This window comes from Sphaeramia orbicularis, chromosome 2, assembly GCF_902148855.1.
Source record: "Sphaeramia orbicularis chromosome 2, fSphaOr1.1, whole genome shotgun sequence".
NCBI classification, from domain to species: domain Eukaryota; kingdom Metazoa; phylum Chordata; class Actinopteri; order Kurtiformes; family Apogonidae; genus Sphaeramia; species Sphaeramia orbicularis.
In genome coordinates this window covers 18,013,765-18,037,232 of record NC_043958.1, presented here as the reverse complement: position 1 = coordinate 18,037,232, position 23,468 = coordinate 18,013,765, and the positions used below count along the sequence as shown (strand labels likewise).

Sequence of the window (23,468 nt, the reverse complement as noted above, 5' to 3'; positions counted from 1 at the left end):
GCTCAAAAGGCGGCAACAGGAAACCCTCCAGCAGTGTGAAAATGCTCTAGAGCAGAAATGGTCATCTCAGTGTATACGCTCTGCAGAACATAAAAAAGATAGACAGGTAAATAAATCAGGAATAGTATGGTCAAATGTGAAGGTCATGCTGTCGAGGTCGTAATCTCTCACCCTGTCATTTTTGTTGTTGTTGTTGTTATTTTGACCTATAAATTCCCAGTGCTACTTTTGTAACTGTTCCCAATTGAATTTCTCTGTAGATATAACCTTTCTGGAGTGATTTATCATCAGTTATTGTTATATATTATGCATTTCTTCAGTGAAAATCACACATTTTCCTATATTTAATATACTTACGTAGATGTTCATAAAAGTAAATTCAAAGATTATAGAGATAAAACTGGAGAAAAAGTGGTCCCAAATGATTTTTTCTGTAGATATAAACTTTCTTAAAAGATTTATCATCATTTATTGTTATATATTTTGCATTTTTTCCAGTGTAAATCATGTCTTTTCCAATATTTAATTTACTTGCCATATAGATGTTCATAAAACCTCAGAGTTAATTCAAAGGTTATTATATCAAAACAGAGAAAACTGAAGAAAAAGTGTTTTTTTTTTCAGCAAAGATATCAATAACTGAACATAAAAACAAGCATCTGCATCCACTGTCATTTATCAAACTACATGGTTTGTATGTTCTCTTCAATTTTGTTCAGTTTGTAGCTTATTTTGTTCTTGCTGTTGATTATGTTTGTCAATGTTGTTCATTTTATTGATGACTTTGGCTGTTTTTGCTCATTTGGCTGTTCATTTTATTCCTTTTTACTTCATTTTTTCATGTTATTCCACTGTCTTTGATCCATCTCCATGGGTTTTATTGGTGAATCAATGTTCTGGAAGATGACGGTGTTTCCACGGTAACTATGGAGCCTCTGAACATCCAAACAGGTCATATCTCATGACTGTGAAAAGATGACAAACTGTATTTTACACCAATTATTTACATGTATTGATAGGATTAGTGGATCAGCAGGTATTAAACACTTTATATCAGGGCCAGATATAGCGAAAGTGAACATCAGTGTCAAAAATTTAATTTTCATTAATCATTTCTCAAATAGTCTCATTTTTTTACCTTAAGAACTCTATTTTATGGAACTGCTTAGAAAATTTAAGTATCACTTGTAGAAAAAAAAGATATAAAAATATAATCAATATAAAGTGAAACCTAAAAGGACTAAAATATGTAAATGCACTATTAACTTTAATAATTTTTTTTTTTTCTTGCTGGTATAAGTGAAATTTTACATCTGTGAATCTGTAGGAACGAAATATTCAACAGTACAAGTTAAGTTTGAATAATTTGTTCATTTGGTTGTTCATTTTATTCCTTTTTACTTCATTTTTTCATGTTATTCCATTGTCTTTGATCCAACTCTATGGGTTTGAATGGTGAATCAATGTTCTGGAAGATGACGGTGTTTCCACGGTAACTATGGAGTCTCTGAACATCCAAATAGGTTATATCTGATGACCATGAAAAGATGACAAACAGTATTTTACACCAATTATTTACGTGTTTTGATAGGATTAGTGGATCAGAAGGTATTAAATGTTTTAGACCAGTAGATGGTTTTGGTCGCCAGTGGCTGTTTGGGTTTTTATGGGTGAATAGAGACATTTTCATTTAATTACATCCACATAGCATTATCGATACAGATACAAATATGCCTGTAGGTTTTGGGTTTTTTCCCTCTCATAGACAACTTCTCATGTCTGTTTTAAATGGGTTCTGAAGACTGAACCTGCACTCTGCTCCCACACTGGAGACTAAAATTACCAGTACGCCTTCGGCCACAGGTTTGAAGTCGAGGAACATTTCTCCCAGGAAAATGATCAAAAGTTGGCGAGGCTCTTTCTGAACATGGGATTTCCCAAACCTGAGTTGCTTCAGCAGTGGGAAAATCCCACAGTACCACTCTCCCTCTGCATTAGTAGTGCAGCTGCACCCTTTTGTGATTCGTAGCGGTCATAGAAACACACCAAGGCTTCGCTTCGATTCACTGTATATGACACATGTTACTTACAGTGAATTACTTATAGCTAAATGCATTGAGTTGTTCTTAAAGGTCAGCGATGATGCCCAGATGCTGTTAGAGCAGTCTTTTTTCTCCACACTATGCTGCATTTGCTGTGCAAAATTGATTGAATTGTCATATTATTGAAATTCACCTAAAATTATAGGACATCACCCTTTGTATTCAGTGAAATTTGACTGAATGACAGATTTATTCATCAAAGTTAGGTAGTTAGTCCAAATGTATAGTGAATTTTAACCAAATTTAGAAAAAACAAGATGCATTTCCATTTCCTAATCTATTGAAAATTGTAAGAGCTGGATCTTTCCTAGTAGTTGGATACAATATCATAGCTTATTTGACCTGTTGAGCTGATAGAGAATAGAATAGAATAGAATAGAATAGAATAGAATAGAATAGAATAGAATAGACTTTGTCATTATGCCAGTTGTGTAACAGAATTGCAGAAATAATGAAACTGGTTGAAATCATACACAAAAAATTATGTTACTGAAAAAAATATTCTTGTTCATTTTACTGCCTGGTACAACTAAAGGTATATTTGTTTGGACAAATGTAATGATGACAACAAAAATAGCTCATAAGAGTTTAATTTCAGAGCTGATATCTATCCATTTCATGGTTTTCTTCATAATAACCAAAATCACTTCAGTTCTTACATCAATATCTATGGCATTGTACTGATAAAAACAGTGCTTTTCGGCATTCCATGTTTTCTTTTCTGTCTGTTTTAGTCACATGATACACACAGGAGTTAGTACTTGATTGCATAACCATTGTTTTTGAAGACTTTTGATGGTCTAATAATTTTTTCATGACTAATGTTTTTTTTACTCACACTTCGTAAAACTGATGGTTTAATTTCACTGCTGCTGTTTTCCATCTAATATATTAGCTGTTTCCTTCCATTTACTTTCTCTATTAATTCAAGTAATTGAAGTCATTGTTGCAGTTTCCTGATCTGCTCGTCACATGCAGACACACTGTAAGTTTCTTACCATTGCAGAGGTTTTTAATTTACCTTTATCCTTTAGCACCTTTACCATTATTATTATGATGTGGCCTATTGACACAGTACTGTGGCACAAAATATTGGTTTGTCTATTACCACAGAGCCAATCAGTGCCCTCATTATATCATGTCTAGACTGGTAACTTGTTATATTCCGAAAAGTACCAAGGCAATCAGATAGCAAATAGGTCAGACAGAGATCCACTGGAGATTTAGCTCACTTGGTATTGTATCGGACTGCAACGCGGAAGACTCGGGTTCAATTCAGTTCAAACGGGGGGGTACCGGTAGGTAAATCAGCCTCTGGGACAATGTTCAGAGTGCAGAATTTGGACCACAGCACTCAATACACTGAATTGACGAAGAACTGAGAAGTCACATGGCACATCTGACATGTACTTCCAGCCTCACTGACTGCAAAGAGCAAAGAACACCATAAAACAATATATAGAGTATTTAGAACAATAATTCCTATTCTATATTATATACACTAATTTGCCGTTTCTTCTATCAATTGCCACAGTACTGTGGTAGCAAAATGCACAAAAGAATGCACTGAAGTATACGCCATATATGACCACAGTACTGTGGCAACAAGAGGTTAATGAGATCATGGAACAGTATCCATGATTGGCTCTAGAACAAATGCTAACATTTGATTGGCTCTGTGACAATAGACTAACTGATATTTCATGTCGCAGTACTGTGGAAGTAGCCAGGGCCTTATTATTATTATTATTATTATTATTATTATTATTATTATTATTATTATTATTTACTTTTTATTACAAATTTTCAGGGTTTTTTGTGCAAATAGAAAACAGAAATAAAAACATGATACTATGTCAAAAAGTTTGGACAGCAGATTTACTCTAACGAGTATTGACTGCAATCTAAAAATCACTCCATTTTTTGTATTCAAGAAGCTGAAAAAACTAGTACTAATAATTTCCAAGACCATTGTTGTCCCTCATTGTCCAGTTGGTGGAGCAGAACATGCAGTTGGAGGGGAGTCAACACCTCCCAGCAGGCCTGCACCAACCAAAACTGCTTGCATCAGTGGCACAGCACAGCAGGACCCTGAGGTCATAACACACAGATGTGCACGCATGAACTTTCTGAATGAATTTTCTATTACCAAAATCAACACCATATGCAGAAAAATGACATGTCAGCTAATATGACAATATGGAAAGACTTCACTGTAAATTAACCATAAAGAGGCAGTGAAATGAAACTTATGAAGGTCAATAATCAGCTCTTTCTCCGTTACATGCTGACTAATATCATTAAATTACATGTCAACGGCCATCCGCCCCTCTGTACAGTTACATGAATAGCTTCCAATTAAATTTGATTTCTGATGTAAAGTCCATTTTTGACAGCCTTACATTAAAAAAAAAAGAAAAAGAACTTCTCTCTCACAATCAACCTGCTTTATATTCAGTCTTCTGCCTTTGTTCAGTCCTAGAAGCTTCTCTGTAAAACAATACACCTGCTTTGTTGTATTGCTCTATTACCAGCTGATTGACTGACTGATCAAGGTTGGAGGTGACGCAGGCTAATAAACAGCATGTTTTCTTAAGGATGGAGAGTAAAACAGGCAAAATAAAGCAGTACTTTTGATGCTGTGCTGCAGTAAGGCTTACTGGCACCACTGACATTGTGCTTCAGAGAAGAACCATACAAATCTTACAGCTGCAGAGGCTGTTTCTTCTGCAGCTCTCTTTTCTCTTTCCAAACCAAAAAGACTAAATATACACTGTAAAATGTAACATGGTGTTTCAACTTAAAAATATGAGCGAAAGGGCTGCCTTAAATTTATGTCAAATGAACAAATATGGCTCGTTCTCCTAACATGCCGACATGTCTCAACAAAATGTGCTGTACTGTCTGTGCCTCTGTCTTTGTGTTTTGGACACAGATTTGTTAGTTAGTTGAACTCTTGGGGTAGTGGTTTGAACTTAAAAATATAATGCAGCTGAATTAAAAATAAGACTACATAGACACCAGTTTGGTTGACTGGCTGATAATAATACAGTGATCCCTTGCCAATTCGCGCTTTAAGTTCCGTGGTTTTAGTTATTCGCAGATTTTTCAGAAATATTAATCAAAAAATAAAAAATCAAGAAAAAATCGTGGAAATTCCGCGAAAATCCACCCCACAGCAGACGAGAGGCCGCAGCTGCCAGAGAGAGAGAGAGAGAGAGAGAGAGAGAGAGAGAGAGAGAGAGAGAGAGAGAGAATGTAGAAATGTCAGTTCATGCATGTACGTGTGTTTGTGTGTGTTGATGCTCGAGACCAAAGAGAGAGAGAGAGAGAACTGATTTGTTTCTTGTGCATATGAGAGGAAAAGAGAGCTGGGAGTAGATGTGCGTGTGTTCGTGTGTACGTATATGATGGATAAGCGTCACGAATGAAGAGAGGAGAGAGTACATATCAGCTGTTAGTACGTATGCATGTGTGTGTGTTTTGTTTACTTTCTACATTCTTTTCTTTCAGATGTTTTACAGTACGTACATGTACATGTATCCGATCTGTATATATATGCATGTATACATGTACTAATCATTGTTTTCTTTTATATATATATATATATATATATATATATATATATATATATATATATATATATATATCATTTATTTCATAATTATTACATTTGCAGTACTTATATACTATTTATAGATACATACATACATGTACCTAGGTCTAGGATAGGCTCGGGGGGCTCCGGCTCCAGTTTGCGGATTTTCGATTTTCGCGGGGGGCGCCGGTCCCCATTAACCGCGAAAAATAAGGGATCACTGTACATTATTATTATTATTACAGTTCAGCTGCAGCAGTTTGAGTTCAAAAAATACAAAGTTGCAATTCTGTTTTGCTTCCATAATTTCAAACAATGGACGTTCATACAGTTGAAGCACTTTCTTGAAAAAACATAAATGCATAATGTGCATTATAAAATGTATTCCCAGTTTCAAAGCATGGCACAGAAGAGCGACAATAAGTTCACGGCTGGAAAATTCCCCTGTCAGTTGTCTGTGATGCATTTGGATGTTACATGACCAAAATGTGATGATGCAGAGCTTAACTCCGCCCACTCTCCTAAAGTGTCACTAAAGTTAAGGCCCTGTCCATACAAAGACGGTTTCAGTCGTATCCGCAAAAGTTTTGAATCGGATTGGCCTTTTGTCCACATGAAACCGGCATTTTCAGTCACTGAAATTGCAGCTTTTTGAAACCCGGTCCCAGAGTGGGTACATTTGAAAATGCCGGTTTCGCATCTTCGTCTGCACGACCAAACCATAACTTTTCTAAAATGATGATGTCATAGCCCCACCTCTCTAACCTTTCACACCAGAAGCATGACGCCACTTCACAACAACAATAACAACGGTGGACTACCGATTAGTGCTAATGCTACAACAGCTATTGAGCTTATTGGAAATACTGAATCCAAATCTTCAGCTACTCTTTCATTATAATAAGCAACAAACAACCATAACTAACAATATTCACTACATGCTCTTGAATCTACCGTGAAGAGGGGCAACCAGAACGAAACCAAATAGTCAAAGTTTTATGCACATGTTTTTTTTTGTGAGAGCATTACAACGCCACATACAGGCATGGCGTTTGCATTACATCGTTTTCAGTGGTTTTCATGTGGACGCAGATATTTCCTGTTTGCGGAGCACTTTTTTGAAAATGACAAAGAAAAAGATCGGATAGGAAAAGATACGGTTTTGTATAGATGGCCTAAGTCAAGAGAAGAAGAAGAAGTTAGTTAGATGAGGACTTTAAAGATTTGAGACACTTTTAACTTGTATTTTTTGTGTTACCACAAGTCAAGTAATCAGTTGTTGTTTTAACACAGAACAAAATGTTAGCACAACAATTCTATTTTACAGCGTATAGATGGACGATCTAATGCAGGGAAGTCAAACTCATTTTCTTTTAGGGGCCAAATGCAGCACAATTTAACCTCAAGTGGGCTGGACCAGTAACATAATACAAATAAAAACCTATAAATAACGACAACTCTCCATTTTTCTCTTTAAGTGCAAAAAAGCTATTAAATTATGAAAATATTTACATTCATAAACTATCCAAATAAAAAAGACAAAACCGAAATTCCTTAAGAAAATTAAGTGCAATTTTAACAATATTATGCCTCAACTTGTCTTTTATACATGTGTATTACAGATCAGATTTACCAAAGCACAAAACATTTAGTAACAGGCAGAATATTGTTAAAATTGCACCAAATTTTCTTGAGACATTTCAGGTTGTTTATATTTGTTCAGGTTATTCACATTTTATTGTTAAAGAATAATTTGTTAATGCAAATATTTTCATAATTTAATGTTATTTTTGCACTAAAACGGAGAAAATTTTGGAGTTGTCATTATTTAAAGGCATAATATAATATTGTTTTTCCACATTAAACCAAGATTTGGAGTCATTTATAAGTTATTCTGCTATTATTTTACTTGGCTGTTAATATGTTTTCATCCCGAGGACCAGATTGGACCCTTTGGCGAACCAGTTTTGGCCCACGGGCCACATGTTTTGACACCCCTGATTTAATGTATCGTATTAGAAAAGACAAGTGTTAGCAATTGGTAATTACAGCTGTCAATTACATCTTTATTTCCCCTTCCTGTCTAAAAATACCTGTGATTAATCAGGGTTGGTTTTTCTACAGCATGAAAACACACACACACACAAATAGGCAGAATTCATGTTTGCTAAATTACAGTACACAGAAAGGTAATTATGGAATTTCCCCCTAGTGATGCCATAAAACTATCATCCACCACAGCTTTAATGTTTTAATTCTACTAAACTCAATCATATGAAAGTGCTTTGTGGATGTGCTGATACATTTTTGGCATCATTCAAAAAGAGTCCACTCATATTTCCCAAAGAGATTTTTGACAACACCCCACTTGGCAGAACTTCTAACCTCTGGCACATAAAACGACAGTGAATGGCGACTTGCTCTGACACATTTCTCCTCACTTCACCTAAAAATGGTTCCTAGTCCAGACCACAGATTGAAGGCACAGTCACCCACACTGAAAACAGCTTTGAAGCTACTTAACAAAGGGAGCGCTACAACAACTCTCACATTCACCTCGCTCCGTTGAATTGTGACCAGACCGGCTCAAACTACAGTTAAACCAGCGACTGACTGAAAGATCTGTGGAAGTTGTTAGTGCGAACATGTGACGGTGGTAGAATTTAGTGTTTGTGTGTTTTCATCTGAGTCCTGCAGTGCAAAGAAAAAGAAAAATGCTGCATTGGGAAGAATTTCAAGCTTACTTTAAAGGGGTCATATTTTACTAAACCCACTTTTATTAGTCTTTGGTTCATTTATTTATGTATTTGGACACTAATAGTTCATAAAATTTGAATTTGAATGACAATAAAATGACAATAAAGCACATTTTCGAAAGTAACTAAGAACTGAAATGGTATTATTAAGTACTCGTATCGGTACTCGGTATCCGCAAGTACTCAAATTAAGTACTTGTGCATCCCTACTATAAATAAAGACAAATTTAGTTTATTCTCTTTGTATTAGTGTAACTACACTAACATATTTACATTTACAATGTATCCTTTCACAAAAAATATGAATAACCTGAGCAAATATGAACAACATGATATGTCTTAATAATTAAGTGTAATTTTGCCAATATTCTGCCTGTTACTAAATGTTTTGTGTATTTGTAGATCTACTACAATCTGTAAGTTGCAACGTATGTGTAAACTGAAGCAGAATATTGGTAAAATTGTCCTTGTTTTCTAGAACAATTTCAGGCTGTTCATGTTATTCACTTTTTTTTTTTTTTTTTTTTAAAGGGGTCATATTTTACTAAGCCCACTTTTATTAGTCTTTGGTACATTTATTTGTGTATCTGGGGATGCTAATAGTTCATAAAGTTTGAATTTGAACCCTCCAGGTGCTGCAAAGCTATCTTTATATTCATTTTGGCAAAAATTGAGTGGATTTCTACAAAACGTTTTAATTCCTTCTTAGTTTGTTACGTCTATAACTAGTTCCGTTACAAGGTCAAGACTTCCAACAAACATTTCTGCGAGTACAACATAATTGCTTGGCAGCAGCAGTGGTTGTAGTAAAAACTGAAAATATGTCCAAACTTCAAGCCAATTACTTAAAATGTTCAGTTGTTGGTTGAACGGCACAGAGCAGCAAAGCCAACAACCTGGAGGTGGTGGGGTGTGAAGTGGCTCATTTGCATTTAAAGGGCCAGCGCTCAAAACGACCTTTCTGGTGTCATTACTCAGAAATAGGGTTGAAGATGGACCTGTGGAGTTGAATTAATGAAGAATTCAGACCCAAGCAGAGCATTTACAGTTTATGTAGACCACAGGGAAATGTTTGAAAATGCATAATTCTGTTTAAAAAAGTAAAATATCACTCCTTTTAAAAAAATAAAAATAAAAAAAATAAAAATGCTGCATTGGGGCATGGTCAAGCGATTACGTAGGTGAAAAGAATTGTAATGATGATGATAATAATAATAAGTGGATCTTCATTTACTTGGTATATAAGTGTAATACATAGATGGAAAGGGTATTTCTAGTACTTTGAGGCCATGCAAACATATTTGTCAGTGTCAGCCATTTTCACTGAAATCTTTGTGAAAAACCTCTCGGTTATGTAGGGGTAAAAAAAAAAAAAAACATCAAAAATCAGCAAATTTTTCAGCACATCAAAAGTTGCTGTTTTCTCTCTGAGTTGCCAAAATTATCATCACCATCATCAGGGATATTGCTGACTGCAAATACTGCAATTTTGGTTGAAAAAACAAAATCTGTCTAGGATTGGAGGATATCAATATGAAGGGAAGTCTGGTTACGTAGGGTAAATTCTCAAGTCCTCGATGCTGGTAGTCAAAATTATCTGTCAAGCACAAACGATTTAATATTATCCCAGTATCATGCTTGGAGGGAATAACTGTAAATATTTAAAACCTATAATCATTAAGGTTGAGATATAAATCAGTACTCTCTTGGTCAAGCAATGTATGAAACAAAAAATGTAAATGTGGACATCAAATATAAGCATTTAGAAACAGTCAAGTTGGTTTTAGGACTCCCAAACAGTTATGTATCAGCTACAAATGACAAATTAAGTCTATCTTAAAGCTTTTTCTACCCAACATGTTCACAGTCCCCTTACTGTGCCCATTGGAAATAACTTCTAGCTTGCTTTAAATGTGCAATTAAAGAATTTCATTTAACTGGACTCCCACAAGACAGATGGGTGAAGCTTCAAAAATGCAAAATTTAGCATTATGCAATGGGTGACATGACATTGTCAAGGTTATTTTCTAAAATTATGAGCCAAAAATGTACTCCTTATCACAACAACTGAGCTGATCTTGAAAGCCAGAATAATACATTACCAGTGGTATGCTTTAAAAACTCTATCGGCTGAATTTTACAGTCGTCTTTGCTTCCTAGAACCAACTTGCAGCCCAAAGTTGTTGCCAAACAAAATTACCTAATATCCTCTGTTCTGACTGAAAATACCATTAATTGCCATGGCAACTGCATCTGCAAGCATAGTGAGAAAAACATGGAGCTTTCCTGGTTTCAAAAGAGGGAATGTTTCTTGCTTGGATGGATGGGTCGGCTGTTATCGAAAAGGAAATAGATTTGTGTCATTTGTCAAGGTGACACTGTGAATGATGGCGACTATTGGTAAACTTCATTACAGACGCCGACCTTCAGGTTTAGTCACACCTCAATGCAAGGATGTAAGTGTCAAACAAATAAAACGACACAAGTCTCACCTTTCGTCACAAATCTCTTCTCCCTTCTAACCCTTACAGTGAAACCGACAGTCATCGACGTGGGCATATATGTCAACAGCATCGGGCCTGTGTCATCCATCGATATGGTAAGTTGATTTCCTGTTTCTGTTTTGCTGCACATGCATACATTTGTCATCTGTCTGACATCCGAATGCTTGAATAGATGCTATTCCTCATGCTGTGTTTGGAGGTCATGTAGACCGCCGCAGCTGTTTCACTGCTGAAGGAAGCCAGGAAAGACAGGTGTGGATGCTTTGTTCATGCCCCGTGGATCAGCTCAGATTAAGCAAATGAGTGATTTTAAGAATCTGGTAGAGGCTAAGAATTCTATGAGAGCTATTGAGTTAAACAGTTTGTGTCTCGGTGGAAAGGAGGAGACGTCATCTCAGCTTTGGGCATTAACAATGCCATGTTTTTTTGCTGGAGTCACTGGATCTTTTTTCCTTTGGGGGTACTTCTATGAAATTTGGACATGGGGGGTAAAAATTCAGACCAGATGTAGACTAATGTTCTGAAAGCATGTTTGGAAGCACTATTTTAAAATAAATATTTACGAAGATTTACTATTTTTCAGATAAAACACATTTTTATATTATTTTTTATATAAAAATCCGCATGTAACATGGTCAAAAGGACACAAAAATTACGCACTACTATTTTTTCGATATATTTTTAGTCTCTCACAGGTACATTTTTTAAAAATTTAACTAATTATGCAAGGCAGTGTTTCACAAAAATGGCCACTGTTGCAAAATCACTCGCAATTTATTTGTGTTTAAATGAGCCAGTTCTGCATGTAACACGAGTGGACGTGATGGGTTACACACGAAACCCGGAATGAGACTGAGATTCATGAAAAACCTGCATGTCTGGATAAGAAAAACCACTAGGATCATCAAATTTAACAGTGTCTTTATTTATAGTGGTATATAGGACCATTTCAAGCCATATTTTCAAGATAAAATGCACTGACCCCTAGGTAGTTTTTCATGACACAATTTTGGTCCTCTTTTTGGTCCCAATATTTTATTAAAAATTCATTCATTTTGGGATTGCTCAGAGCAAGAGTATAATTTTGTTGCAGTTATCTGAGGTCATCATTAGGTACATCCTGGGGGGAAATATGTCTAAATTTCTCTGTTATTATCGGGTGTAAAAAGCTGGCCAGGTGCCTAAGTGAACCGGCGTTGTGGACCCTTTCATAAAATCACGTATGTTGTCGATTTCACAGAGCGGGGGGGGGTTCCATACGTAAAATCACTTATGCTAGTGTGAAAACAAAATCACTCACGTTCTCAAAATCACTCTTCACATACACCACTTCACTCCAGTGTATGTAGTATGGATATCCTCACTCCAACACTGTAGTTTAGATGTCTATTTGGATGTATCTCAACGTTGCCCAAAATAGTTTTTTTGCTTTTGTTTTTGCTTTTGTAAATTATTTTTGTAAATCTGTTCTTGTAAATTTGTTAATAAGAATTGTGCACACATGCTGCGGTGTTTGTCACCACATTCAGATGGACAGTATAATTACATGGACCTGTATAAATGTAAAGAAATTTGATTTCAAACCTGTTTACAAATCTATGAGTACAAAACAGTCTGATCACTAAAAATTATTTGTATTTGTGGACATTTGAAACATTTGACGATTTGATTGATTGGATGTATGATAAGGTTAAATAAGTTATTTTCTGCTTTTCTAAGATGACGTTCTGTATATTGCATGTCACGTGCTATTGTGGTCAGACACTGTATATAAAACACCTGTGTAATTTGTATTTGTGGACATTCGAAACATTTGACTCTTGATCATTTATAACTGATCATATGTTTGAAAAGTTTTAAAAGATTTTTTTTCTGTTACTCTAAAATGACGTATATTGCAGGTCACGTGTTGTGATTAGACGCTGTATAGAAAACACCTGTGTAAGTCTCTGTCCTCATTCTGATGAAGGGCCTCGGCCCGAAACGTCACGTTTGCTGAATAAATGTTTTGGGAGCTCACAGGTTGTGCGGACCTTCCTTTATTTTTTCACAACGAAAGTGAAACTTAACATACTTTCAATGTCCCACTCCTGACTTTTGTTCCTCTCTTATACAATGGATCTTACACAAAATTTTCACAACTTCTTGCCTATATCCACTGGACCCCCTCCACCACTCTATGTGCCACCCTCAAATGCTGGGCCCCATGAATTTGTTATGTTTACCCCCTGTTATTGGCACCCCAGGAACCACCCATATGGAAAACTATGGGGAAAAAGCATGGGGAAATCACCAGTAGGTTAAGCAGGGTTACCATTAGGTCTTAAAAAGTCTTAAATTTACAAATCTAATTTAATACCTTAAAAAAGTCTTTAAAAGATATTAAATTTGATATGGTGGGTCTTAAGTTATATTGCCATAAAGTTGTTCACTGGATTGTGTTTAAATGTGTCTGGGAAATGTCCAAACTAGAAGGAAAATAACATTATTCTACTCAGTTCCAACCAGATAATTTATATTGAAAATAGGACCCAGTTATCCCTAACTTTGCAGAAATGATCACAGAAGATTCAGTTTTGTATACAGTAATATCCAGTCTCTGTCATTTTCCTATATTTTAGAAGTCACAAATTTTTGCTGTGAAATAGGCTGTAAAATGGCCATTAAATTCTGTTTTAAGTCGTCTTAAAAAGCCTTAAATTTAACTTGTAGAAACCTGTAGGAACCCTGTGGACCCTTTAACTCCTGATGTGTCTGTAGTGAGCGTTCTGTAGGAATGATTTATTTTAAATATTCATAAAAATTCAACCGTTTGCTCAATAGGAAAAATTTCAAAGCACGCTGATAGAATAGACCTTGTTCTTTTGATAGACTTCTGAGCATGCTCAGTGCACCCCCCTGCTTGTGGAATGACGGGCCAAACACACAGCAGCGAGTGAGACCGACTCGCTATTGGGCTTTTTCTTTCTTTTTTTTTTTTTTTTCTTTTTTGTTTTTACTGTTGTTGACAGTGTTGTTGTGATTTTCCATTATTTTTTACTGTGTTTTTACAGAGTTCTGAGCATGTAATTGCTTTTTGGAGTTCAACCAGGTGCCAAAAAGTAGCTGGACTGATTCAGAAAAAAGAGCCTACAACAAAAACTACTGGAGCAAAATTCAAATACTTGTTTTTTTTAGTGTGTTCCAGTTCATAGTTCATGTCCAACATTCTAAATCTGTGCCTTATTCTGTAAAAACCTGTCAAACTTCAGTTCCTCTATGTCTTTTTCGGTTACTCCACCCTGTTTTGACCCTGAAACACACAGTAAAGCAAAATCACTGAACAAAAGGAACACAAGCACATACTCAGAGCAGCTTTTATGACACTTCTACTGCAGCCCATTTACCTGACATAATGTCTCAGGGGTTAAAGGGTTAGTAAATTGTTAGATTATTATAGGCAGAAGAATCAGATGCTATAAAACGTAAGAGATAATAGCTACAGCTGAAAGTTGGATGAGATGTAATTATCCAGTCGCTAACTTCAGACAGCTGAAAGTATAAGAAGTCTGTTGTTTGGCCTTGAGCTGGGTGAACTAGATTAAAAAGATTCAACATTTCATTATGTGTATTACAAAGACCATGTTTAGTTGCTGTCAGTAAAGTCCACATTTTTATTCTATTTCATGTATTCATATATTTATGATCACATACGTATATATATATGAACATTAACTGGGCCAGACAGTACGATGAAAGCAGTTTGTGTTTGAACTGACCAGATCACCAGACGTCAAAAATGTGACTGTTGCCTGGCAACATTAAATAGTTCCAGATATAAAACTGATTTAACCTCTCGTATTGTCAGCACTAGCCCGCAGCTAATATTATTAAAGATTAAATCTGCATAGTCAAAATTAATTTCAAATGATTGCAATGAAAACAGTGTTGCAGAGATGATGTGCGATGCAGTGACAGTCACTGCACTGTGATATTAATACTGATATTTTATTATGGTACACAGCTGCATTCAGATAAAGATTTGAATAACCCATAAAGACCCAAATATCCACCGGTGACCAAAACCATTTACTGATCTACAATGTTTAATAACTTTAAAACCACTAATCCTATCAATGTGTTAAAATAACTGATGTAAAATACAGTTTGTCATCTTTTCGTGGTCATCAGATATGACCCATTTGGACGTTCAGAGGCTCTGTAGTTGCCGTGGAAACACCATCATCTTCTCAAACATTGATTCACCAGTAAAACCCATGGAGTTGGATCAATGACAGTAGATGGAGACACTTAGTTTATGTTCAGTTAATAAATGATTTTACTGAAAAAGTCACTTTTTCGTTAGTTTTCTCTGTTTTCGAAATAATAACCCTCAACTTTAATGTCATCAGGATGAATAAAGTAAATAATCAGTAAATTAAATATAGGGAAACACCTGATTTTCACTGAAAAAACACAAAATATACAGGGTGGGGAAGCAAAATTTACAATATTTTGAGGCAGGGATTGAAAGACAGTGTATGACCAAATAGTTTATTGAAAGTCATGAGAATTTATTTGCCACAAGAAAATTTATATAATAGAAAATGTTTTTATTCTATGTGTCCTCCTTCTTTCTCAATAACTGCCTTCACACGCTTCCTGAAACTTGCGCAAGTGTTCCTCAAATATTCGGGTGACAACTTCTCCCATTCTTCTTTAATAGTATCTTCCAGACTTTCTCGTAATAGTTTTGCTCATAGTCATTCTCTTCTTTCCATTATAAACAGTCTTTATGGACACTCCAACTATTTTTGAAATCTCCTTTGGTGTGACGAGTGCATTCAGCAAATCACACACTCTTTGACGTTTGCTTTCCTGATTACTCATATGGGCAAAAGTTTCTGAAAAGGTATGGATAATAGTGTTAGGTATGATTATGACATCAATATATGTTTGGTTTCAAAACAATTGACGTAGTGCCTGCTGAGAAAAAACAACCAAATGTTCATTGTAAATTTTGCTTCCCCACCCTGTATAGGATAATATTAGATATATGGTGATAAATCACTTAAGAAAGGTTAAACAGAGAGAACAAGTGGTGTCAGGCACAACAAACCCCGCCCCTCGCATGTATTGCAGCTTATTTTAGCATCAATCCAGCTGACGTCAACATATCTATGCGTGTGGTGATGTCAGCATATTAATTGCCTCTGTATATGTGCCGAGTTTAAAATAAATTGAAACAAAATGGATGTTTTTATAGATATTTGAAATCTCGCCCATTATAAGTAAATAGGAGAAGAAAAAGATTTTAAAAATGCATTAAAAAATTTTAACTTTGACCTACTTCCCTCAAAATTTAATCAGATCTATTCTGGGTCACTGGCAATCTATAAACCCAATTTGGTCTGAATTCAACCAATAGTTTTGCTGCTAGAGTGTTAACAAAAAGAAACAAACAGAACCAAAAACAATAACCCTTGCCTCTCCTTCGGGGGGCGGGGTTAAAATTAATTTGGGAACTGCCACAAAAGTAGCACTGAGTCTTTACGGGTTAATGAAATTAAGGAAGGGCAGCTGTCCACACTAAGGCTACGTTCAGACAGCCGGTCTTAACGCACAATTTGGATTTTTTTGGTGAAATCCGATTTTTTTTTGGTGTGCTTGTTCATATTTCACATTAAATGCGACTTCTATCAGTTTTGAGTATGAACTGAATGTGACCCTGAAGTGACCACATGCACAAAAGAGGTCCTGACGTAATACGTGACCATGCAGGCAGGCACTGTGTTTACAGAAGCAAATATGTTTCTTCCGCTGCTCCTCCTCCTGGGACGCAGAATAGTGACATTTATTGCATTTCAATGACATAATGGCGGTTCAGACTGAAGGCACATTGCAAAATATCAGATACATATCGGCAGGGTGTGATTTGTTGGGGGGGATGGGGAGGATCAACCCGCTCCCCCCTTTGGTTTTACATCCCTATCCCCATCGCTGTATAATAGAGAAATAGAACCTGGGAGTTGGACATTGAAAGTATGTAAAGCGGGGGTGTCAAACTCATTTTAGTTCAGGGGCCACATACAGACAAATATGTTATAAAGTGGGCCGAACCAGTAAAATAATATAAATAATGGGATAAGACCCGATAAATAATGTCAACTCAAAAGTTTGTTTCTGTTTTTGAGTGAAAAAAGTCAAATTCCATAATGAAAATGTTTACATCTATGAACCGTACTTGAACATAGCATGAACAAATACGAACAACCTGAAAATTCTTAAGAAAAATAAGTGCAATTTTAACAATATTACACCTTAGTTTATCATTTATACATATGCGTTACAACTTACAGATCGCAGCAGATCTACAAATACACAGAACTTTTAGTAAGAGGCAGAATATTATTAAAATTCCACATACTTGTCTTCAGAATTTTCAGGTTATTCACATTATTTGTAAAAGGCTAGTCTATAAATGTAAACATTTTTGTGTAATTTTACTTTTTTTTTTTGTTTACACTACAACAAAGAGAAAAAATTTTAGTTTTCATTATTTATAGGTTATTATGATAGTATTTTACTGGTCTGACCCACTTTAGATTGAATGGCTTAAAATGATTTTAACACCATTGACTGTTAATACCGTCAGTGTAATTTTTGCATTTCATAAGTCCATCCCAGGGGCCGGATTGGACCCTTTGGCGGGTTGGATTTGGCCCCTGGGCCACATATTTGACACCTGTGATGTAAAGTTTCACTTTTGTTTCACGACAGCGTTAATTATGTTAGTTATGGACCGCACCCCCATGTGTATAACTGCTGTCCCCGGGCTCCGACAAAAAACAAAAACAATAATCTCCCCTCTGTTTTTTTGAGAAATCACACCCTGCGTATCAGATTTTGGACCACATATGAAAGTAGCGTGGGTCAGATTTATGCTGTTCAAACTGTCTTTAACCCTCCGGTATCCGGGTGCACTTTTTAGGCACACTTTGAACTTTGTTTTAAAAAACTTCATATTATTTTTCACAATTTAAATAAAGTTAGAATTCAAAAGTTGTTCAATTTTGCATGATCTTTAAAATTCTGGCCACCAACTAAAATGTGCACATTGTAAACAAAAGAAAATTACAAGACTAGCATCTGTCTGCCAAGTGTGCCTAAAATGCACTATTTCTTCCATCATAACCACTGTTTTTGATCCATAAGCCATTAAGGCATAAATCCTGCTTTTACTGATATCTGGGCTTCATTTTAGAGGTGAGGGTCTAAATTAATTTATTAACGTTGTTAATGTTGCTGTTAATCATTGACATATGCCAGGCTGCAAAAATCAAATATTTAATCAAATTTTTTGTAGTATTTTCAAAGAAAAAAAACATATTCTGTGTTTTTTGCATCAAAAAATGTAGTGACATCATGATGAAAAGAGATCATTTAAAAGGTTAAAAAAAATCTAAAATGAATGATTATTTGATACGTATGATTAGGGCTGACCTTGATTTACAAAAGTAAAATCAAATTAGAGCAGAAAAATAAATCAATATATAATATTTAATAGTTTGATTTATAGGTGTGCATTTTACACACACTTGGTGGCAGATGCTAGTATTTCTGAACATTTGACCTAGCGCCAAAAATAATAATAATGCAAATTAACCAGTGTTGGAGTTAATCACTGACATATGCCAGACTGCAAAAATCAAATAATATGTAATCCACTTTTTATGTAGTATATTGAAAAAATTATTTTTTGTGTTTTTTGCATCCAAAAAAATGGTTTGTTTACATTACAAACACGGCATTTAAAGGATTAAAAAATGTGACAATTATTGAGTATTTGGTATTTTTATTTACAGCTCAAGTTGATGAAATTTAAAAAAAAAAAAAAAAAAAAAAAGTGTAAAAGAATTAAAAACAAATTGTATGAAAATTTTTTGACATTACTCCACAAGTGTGCGAAAATGGCACACTTGGTGCTTCGTAAGGGCCTTGCTGGACGGGATACCGGAGGGTTGACAGATCGGATACAGGTCACATATGGGCCAAAAACATCATATTTGGGCCACATTCGCCTGCAGTCTGAACATAGCCTTAGCCCAAATGAATCATGTTAGAAGCCAAAGCGTTACTATGGAGTCAAACACAGAGGACATTTAGGGTTCATCTCAAAGTACAATTTAGTAAATTCAATTTGAGATGGAAAACGGTGGCACATACTTATAGTTCATTAAGTTGTTTTTGTGCTCTAGACTTTTAGGAGTCAGTCTTCGAGGTAGACACTCTTAACTCCAGGTCATATTGGGTGGTAGTTCTCATTTCCTGTTTCATCAGCCGAAGTGCATTATAAATCCATTTCTGTTGTATTCGGTTGCATATCTACGGTGTGGCTTTCATGGTTTCCGTTTTGCATTGCACACTGGTCAGTCTTAAACCCCTGCAGATTGATGTGCAAATGTTCCTGACATTATCGCAGCGGTTTCCTTTGCACCGCAACAATTTTTTCCCCACAAGACTCGGCTTATTAGATGGAAAGACAGTCATCAGTTCATTCAAGGTGCAGCTGTAACTAGAACAACAAGAAAAGCACTGGGAGAGCGCAGACCTCCGCCAAGAGAGATCTGCCCCCCCCCCCCCCCCCCTTCATTTTGTTCATTATTTTCTTCATTTTTCTTCATTTTGTTTTTATATTTTCTTCATTTTTGTTCATTTTTTTCATTATTTTCTTCATTTTGTTTTATATTAATTTTTGGTCATTTTGTTCAATATTTTCTTCATTTTTGGTCATCTTGTTTTTTATAGTTTCTTCATTTTTCATCATTTTCTTCATTATTTTCTTAATTTTTCTTCATTGTGTTTTTATATTCATTTTTCTTAATTTTGTCCAATATTTATATTTTCTTCATTTTTGTGCATTTTGTTCATTATTTTCTTCATTTGTGTTCATTTCATTTCTGTATTTTCTTCATTTTTGCGAATTTTGTTCATTATTTCCTTAATTTGTGTTCATTTCCTTTTTGTATTTTTGTCATTTTTGTGCATTTTGTTCATTATTTTCCTTATTTGTGTTCTTTCATTTTCGTATTTTCATCATTTTCATCATTTTTGTGCATTTTGTTCATTATTTCCTTCATTCGTGTTCATTTCATTTCTGTATTTTCTTCATTTTTGTGCATTTTCTTCATTATTTTCTTTATTTGTGTTCATTTTATTTTTGTATTTTCATCATTTTTGTGCATTTTGTTCATTATTTCCTTAATTTGTGTTCATTTCCTTTTTGTATTTTTGTCATTTTTGTGCATTTTGTTCATTATCTTCTTTATTTGTGTTCATTTCATTTTCGTATTTTCATCATTTTTGTGCATTTTGTTCATTATTTCCTTCATTCGTGTTCATTTCATTTCTGTATTTTCTTCATTTTTGTGCATTTTCTTCATTATTTTCTTTATTTCTGTTCATTTTATTTTTGTATTTTCTTCATTTTTGTGCATTTTGTTCATTATTTCCTTCATTTGTGTTCATTTCATTTCTGTATTTTCTTCAGTTTTGTGCGTTTTGTTCATTATTTTCTTTATTTGTGCTCATTTCATTTTTGTATTTTTGTCATTTTTTTTTACATTTCGTTAATTGTTTTCTTTATCTGTGTTCATTTCATTTTTGTATTTTAGTCATTTTTGTTCATATTGTTCATTTCTTCCTTCATTTGTTTTCATTTCATTTCTGTATTTTCTTCATTTTTGTGCATTTTGTTCATTATTTTCTTTATTTGTGTTCATTTCATTTTTGTATTTTTGTCATTTTTGTGCATTTTGTTCATTATTTTCTTTATTTGTGTTCATTTCATTTTTGTATTTTTGTCATTTTTGTGCATTTTGCTCATTTTTCCTTCATTTGTGTTATTCTGATGATGCGAGTCCACTCCTCCTCCTGATTGAACCAACCCTTCCCCCATCACAACCAAAATTTAATCATTTCTTCCTTGTGCCAGTATCAAGATTTCCTGAAAATGTCATGAAAATCCGTCCATAACTTTTTGAGTTATCTTGCTAACAAACAAACAAACATGCATGCACACAAAGCAAAGCCATCACAATACCTCCTGGTGGACGTAATAAAATGCTGTTATTTCAAAGCAGAGCAGATTTGAGGAAAAAGCTGCAGAACTCTGACAACACGGTCGCGGCAGACTGTAAAAGCGAACCTCAGATTACCTTGTCTCGGCTCATCAGAACTGAAAATACAACAAGCATCGTTATAGATGCTCATATCCACAAATTATTAAATCAAATCTAAATTCCAACTCTCTGAAATTGTTGACTGATTCAGGGCATTTCAGTCTGCCCTTGTTTCTTTTTATAACCACAAATGAAGCGTATTCCAAAACTACTCTTTGTACTTTCTTACTGTAAACGTCCACATTTACAAATCCAGTCATTTTTCATTAGCCTTTAAAAAGTTCTTACTGAGACTTGGAGAGAAAAAAAGCACTCACTAAATAAGAAGCCAGCCCACACACACTCAAAGTAGGACACACACACACGCTATAGTAATGAAGTTGTTGTGTGCTGCTGCCTGTAGTGGGTCACTGGGGCATGGCTGGGCTCGACTCGCTGTGGGAGCCCAAACTTTGTTTCAGTAGAGCGCCGAATCCCACTGTGACATTTCAGTGATTTTCCTCAGTGGAAGCGCTGATTGGCTTCACCCTGTCAGGACTGATGGACACTGGTCAGTTGAATGTGAATCCCCGGTTGCCCCCAGGCTTGACTGGACCGGAATTAGTGCAAAGTCCCAAGTCTTTTATCTCCGTTTTTCCTGCCTCTTAGTTTCTTTCCCTATCCTTTTTTTTTTTGTTCCATTTGTGTTACACTGTCAAAGAGAAAACAACAGATTCTTCAGCCTGGCCTGGCATAGCTTGGCCTCGCTTTTTTTTTTTTTTCCCTCTTCATCTTTCTATTCACACTAGGCTGCACACGCTGGACCTGCACTCTTCATCTATCATGTGTCCTGAGACCCCCATTTAGTGTTTTCGCCTCCTCTGGACTTTATGTGTTTGTGTGATTTCCACTTGAAAAACTGGGTCAAATCCTTCGGGAATATTAGATGCATAAGCCATATTGATCACACACACACACATACACACACATATACACACATATACACACATAGAAGCGCTGTCTGTGCTGCTTCAATATGGTCAGCAACCAAACTCTGGAAACTCAGGAAGCTTCTCATCTGCCTTTGAACAAAACACATTATCTCTCCTCATTTGCTTCAATAGTAATGGCCATTGGCTGAGATGATGCAACGCCAAATGAAGCTGATAGTAATTTAGGGCATACTGTGATGAATGGTTGAGTGATTAAACAGCATTAGCGACATTAAAGTCAAGAGAAAGTGCTGGGCTTTTATAGCCGGTGCTGGGAGAGTCAGATAACACAGCCAGTAAATTAACTGACTAAGACACACTTTGACATCGACATTGCGTTCCAGTCATCTGTCCGCATGCCACTGAGTGGGTAGCGAACTATAACATGTATCAACCGAGCATGAAAAATATCAGAACCACCTGTTCAATCCAGTAGGATCATAGAATAGATATATTTTGTGGAAGGGTGTTGAAGCTGTGATTCAAGGGTGATATCATTAGTATCGAACCCATTGTAAGATGTGACAGTTTGTGATGTTAGGACCTTGAGACAAGGACTAGATTATGTTCTTTAACCCATTCATGCACGAATTATGAGAACCTTAATCAAGATTTTTTTTCCCTGAGTGTTTTTATTCCTCTTTAGGCGTGAAAAAAACATGCCTAAAGAAAACTTTCTTATAAACCACAGGTGTCAAACATGCAGCCCGGGGGCTAAATCTGGCCCGCCAAAGGGTCCAGTCCGGCCCTTGGGATAAATTTGTGAAATGCAAAAATTACACTAAAATACTACTACTACTACTCCTACTAATACTACTACTACTACTACTACTACTAATAATAATAATAATAATAATCCTTTTAGTTCAGGTTCCACATCCGACCAATTCAATCTCAAGTTGGTCAAACCAGTAAAATACTATCATAATAACATATAAATAATGACAACTACAAATGTTTCTCTTTGTAAATGTAAATATTTTCATGTATTTACACTAAAACAAAGTATAATTTTGCAAAAAAAATGTAAATAACCTGAACAAATATGAACAACCTGAAATTTCTTAAGAGAAGTAAGTACAATTTTAACAATATTCTGTCTGTTATTACATGTTTTGTGTATTTGTAAGTTATAATGTACATGTGTAAATGATAAACTGAGGCAGAATGTTGTTAAAATTACTCTTATTTTTTCAGTTTTTCATTTTATTCACATCTTTTGAAAGGATAGTTCGTAGATGTAAACCTTTTCATAATGTACATTTACTTTTTCACTCTAAAACACAGAGAAAAGTTTGGAGTTGACATTATTTATATATTAATATATTATTGATCCATAATGCACATGTATAAATGATACGTTGAGGCAGAATATTG

At 35.2% G+C, this 23,468-nt stretch overlaps 1 protein-coding gene across 1 annotated transcript in view; it reads left to right on the top strand.

Annotated features, from left to right (window-relative positions):
- Positions 1-23,468, top strand: part of LOC115434660 (gamma-aminobutyric acid receptor subunit gamma-3-like) — a 217,531-nt gene that overhangs the window by 56,196 nt on the left and 137,867 nt on the right. The window contains exon 3 of the mRNA XM_030156726.1: positions 10,988-11,055. Coding sequence (XP_030012586.1) covers positions 10,988-11,055 — 68 coding nt within the window. The remainder of the gene's footprint in view (positions 1-10,987; positions 11,056-23,468) is intronic.